A 4613-nucleotide genomic window follows, 5' to 3' on the forward strand; every position below is an offset into this window, starting at 1 on the left:
ATACGTTATGTCTCAATTTACATTTTTAATTTATACTTAAATAAAGATTGATAATATTTCTATACATCCTTTATAAAGATATATGCAAATTTTCTTAATGTGTATTGCAAAACAATTTGCATTCAATATAGCTTAGATTAAAAATATTAAATATCTTGTTAATCATTATTTAATTTTTCAACTAAAAAATTAATTGACACTACTGTTGCTGCAAATTATTCTGTGTTTCAACAATTTTTTAAATTTACGTATAATATCGATCATGACTCGATATAATTGTTATTTAAAATACTTATTTAAAATAAAAAATAGAAATTATATTCGGGAAACTTATTTATAACGCACACTTTATTTAAAATAATAAATACTAAACTCTTATATAATAACTCTTATATTTTTATTTAAAATATATACTTTAAATAACTTTATTTAACCCTTACGTATCTTAGTTTTGTGCACGTTTATTATTATATACACGTTGAGTTATTCTGAATTATTCTGAATTTTTATCATTTTTACAAATATACAAAATTATCAAACGATTTTTACATATATTTTGAAATCTTTAGAAAATATTTATAAATTTATAATTTTATTTATTAATTTATAATATAATATATATAAATTTGTATATGCTCCTTATAAAAAAAAATCATGCTTCTGATGGAAATAAATTGAAATCGCTAACATCACTGAAATAAATCCATCATTTCAACGATTTCAGATTTATTTCTATCAGGAGTACCGAAAAAATGGATATTGTGTAGTTTACGTCCACTTCTTCTAAGAGCAATAGTACGCAGTGTTACAGGAAAAAGGCCCTCATGTCCTCTCTCATGTTTTTTTCTAGTTACAGGCTGCTCTCTAAAAAAAAGATGTCTTCAGCGCCACCTGGAGTGTCACAAAAGTCGCACTATCGCAATTGGGGATCTCATGGTTTACGTTTTGCCGCCAAATTATTGCGCTTTGTTGATTTTGTTGAATTGAGAACGAGAAAAACGAAAAATTTAATCTTGTGTGTAGACGTGTCAGCTTATATCCATTGATTACGCGTATACTGGAAGATAACACGTGTTTGCAAGATGACATGTATGTATGCACGAGAAATTAATACACTGCTATTGAATTTTTTCGATTACATGCTTGTTGTATCTTTAATATTTTTAGTAAAATAAATGTATATTTAGATTTTCTTTTTGGAAGACAAAAAAGGTATAAAATTTAAATTTTATATACTGAAATGCAGGAAATTTTTACAGAATTAAAGAAATTTCTTTATTTTGCTAAATTATAGGTTGGTTTTTTTTTATCGCTGAACGTGTTATATAAATTAGTCTGATCGAAATTATTCAATTATTCTTTAGATTTCTTTTGTGTTTTTTATAAAAAATAGAATAATTCCAACCGAAATTTATTCCGACTTGTTCCATGAAAGACTCATGGTCACTAATTGCATTAGAACTTTCCTTTTCACTTTCGTCAATTTTCATCTAATTTATATCTGTTTTACTTTAAGTAACACAAACGGTATATATTAGTTATAAAAAACAGATTCAATGATTGCTTTTTAACAGAAGACAAATGATACATTAACTATGTTCAGCAAAGAAAATAGTTTTGTAATAATGTTAAATATTAATGTTGCCAATATTAAACAAGCATGATTAATTCACTGTGTTACACTATGTCTTTTGCTGGAAAATCTTTTATATAAAATTTTTTTATTCTAGCGGTTGAAATAAGAGATTGGACACCTGAATACTATGTCTCAAATCAGTCAAATTGTCAGAAGATTTTAGAAAGTGAGAATATACTGACAAAAATACCTTTATTAAATAATACTCAATTGCATGACATCAAAGACAAAGAGTTGGTGAGATTCCGAGGGATGATTCAGGACATGTACGATCCTGAGTATTATTTGAAGCAATACGAAGTGAAGAACACAAATACTGGAGAGAATAACATCAGATGTGGAATGTACATGGATGCAGCTCAATGTTTGGTAAATTATTTCTGTTTTATTTTCCTTCTACATATCCTTTTATAGAATTATTTTATGACTCTGTAGAATGTTGCATTAGGTCTATTTTTTTAGCTAAAGTTCTTGTACTGTTGTCATCTTTCTTTCTCAATCATCTTTTTTTCTCAATGTTGGAGAGAAAAAGAGAAAAGATGAACTTTGCAAGAAATTCAGCTGAAAAAAGGCCTATTAAAAAAGGCCTCTGTTCCCGTATGAGCAGTGGATATGAAACAGGGTCTAAAAAAATATGCAGTTCAGGTGTGGGATGCTTTGAGAACAGCTTATCTCATGTATAATACTGCATACATTATTACTAGGATGTAAGATTATTCATAGATGTAATAAGAATCTGTTATGCATTTTTATGAATTGAAGCATCGCTTCCTCTGTAAAATAACAAATTGAAAAGAAATTTTGATAAAGAAAGATGCTGATATGTTAAATTCTTTCTATCTGATCTAGAAACTAAGATCAGAAAAATGCAGTTTACACTTAGTATGTCTATGATATTTTTATATAGTGTAAGTAATTTATTAATTTTTATTTTGGATACAGCCGCACGAAATAGTTTTGTTATATTCCAAGAATAATCAAACTTCGGGAAGGCAAACTTATGTAGTGATTTCTATACCTGGATTAAATGACTGGGCAAAGGAAGAGAGCATGGCTACACAGACATCTTGTACAATGACACACAATAACAATACCAATAAAAGAAGTCTAGATGATAACGACTTAGAGGAAATGGACTGTTCGGAACCTGTTACGAAAAAAGAGAAAGTCTCTGCAGATAATAATGACGTAAATATGACCGATGCTAAAGGCAGTGCAAAAGTTCAAAGCGTGTTATCAGAAGATCATATATTGAACTTTCCGATACCAATTGATGGTGGAAAAACTTGTATAGTAAAGGTAAATTATATGATGTTTTTAAAAAAACACAATACATTTCTTTTTAATTGATGTTATTATAATGTATGTATTCTTTAGATTTACAATGAGACCGTCTTAAAATTGAACCAAGTTATAGATATAATAGGATTTATATCGTTGGATCCATTATTAAATACAATTCAAAGTTCCGATGATGAGATGAATGAAGCTGAAATACAAACTCATAATCCACCAGCTTCTCTAGTACCTCGATTACACGCAGTAAAAATAATTGAACTTACAAAATCTAAAATTATAAATGCTCCAGAAATTTTATCTAAAGCACAGCTCATCAGAGGTGATTTGCACATAATATTGAGTCAGTTGCTGTTTGGAGATACTTTAGCTGCGGATTACATGATATCCCACTTGCTTTCTATGGTGTAGGCATTTTATTTTAATACATTTATAATATATAAGAAATATGCATACATTTAAAAATATGCATTTATAGAAATATTTGTCATGTTATATTTTATGATATTTTTAGGTATCTGAGAAAAGAATCGTTTAATCTCTTTACATATCCGCTGAATATAACGAATTTCCCAGCGAATAAAACTTTTCCGAAGGAGTTTTATAACTTTTTAAAATTATTTGTAAAGAAAAGCCACTTTTTGGAAATTACTTTGGAGAATTTGAATGAACTAGCTTTAATTCCGAAGTAAGTTTATTTTATTGAATATCCGTATGTCAGAATAAATTCGCATTGTTTATTTTTAGGAAGGATTATGAATGTAATAGACTAACAAGTGGTATTCTCCAACTAAGCGATAATACGCACCTTATATTAGACGAGACAGGCTTAAACTCTGGTACACTTACTGCAACTGGCAGGGAGAATTATCAAGCTCTCTCCGATTTACTTATGTTTCAAAAACTAAAATATGACTTCCAATTTTATACAATAGAATACGAAACGGATATTCCAATTCTTATCTTTTCTGATGTAAAATCGTTTGTTCCTGTAAGTATTTATTCACAGCATAAAAAATATGCTTTTTCTATGAATATTAATTAAATGTTTATTTATAGTGTCCTACGCAAGTTGTTTTAAATGTTGATGCAGAAACAGAAAATTTATATAGTCAAGTAACTGAAGCTGCACATCAGTATTTGAAAGACGATAATCGATTAGTTAATATTCGGCAATACATAGAAACTTTGAAGAATACAAGGCCCTTCAATCTTACCGAAGGAATGACAAAAGTATATTATATTTTGATTTTCGACACTAGCATCTACATTCACTCAGTTTATTTTAATTCAATATATAATTTCTTTATTTTATTCAGATTATTCAAAAAGATTTTGTGAAGTTGCTTAGAGAACACAGGAATCATATAAGTAAAGACGATCTAAACGCAATGGTGATTTTCGCCAAAGTTATGGCCTTATCTTACGGACAAACAACGCTAGATATAGACTGCTGGAAGAACGTTGTGCAATTGGAAACGGAAAGAATGAGTAGACTGCCACAACGCAGAAGGTAATCGAATCCAGAAAAGAATCATAATACTAAATGTACATCACATAATACTAACACAAATATTTATTTCCCATTTTTCATAAATATCTCAGTAATGTAAAAATTATATACTATTTTATATATATATATATATATATATATATATATATATATTTATTATTATTATTA

The 4613-nt window shown here is 28.1% G+C and overlaps 1 protein-coding gene across 1 annotated transcript; it reads left to right on the forward strand.

Moving 5' to 3' along the window:
- Nucleotides 1-875: 875 nt before the first annotated feature.
- On the forward strand, nt 876-4449 carry LOC105621450 (mini-chromosome maintenance complex-binding protein). The gene is made up of 9 exons (XM_012202918.1): nt 876-936; nt 1731-2005; nt 2579-2935; nt 3014-3178; nt 3245-3339; nt 3447-3620; nt 3680-3923; nt 3992-4165; nt 4252-4449. The coding sequence occupies exons 1-9, from the start codon at nt 876-878 to the stop codon at nt 4447-4449; spliced, it is 1743 nt and encodes a 580-aa protein (XP_012058308.1).
- The last annotated feature ends 164 nt before the right edge of the window (nt 4450-4613 follow it).

This window comes from Atta cephalotes (genome assembly GCF_000143395.1).
Source record: "Atta cephalotes unplaced genomic scaffold scaffold00033, whole genome shotgun sequence".
NCBI classification, from domain to species: domain Eukaryota; kingdom Metazoa; phylum Arthropoda; class Insecta; order Hymenoptera; family Formicidae; genus Atta; species Atta cephalotes.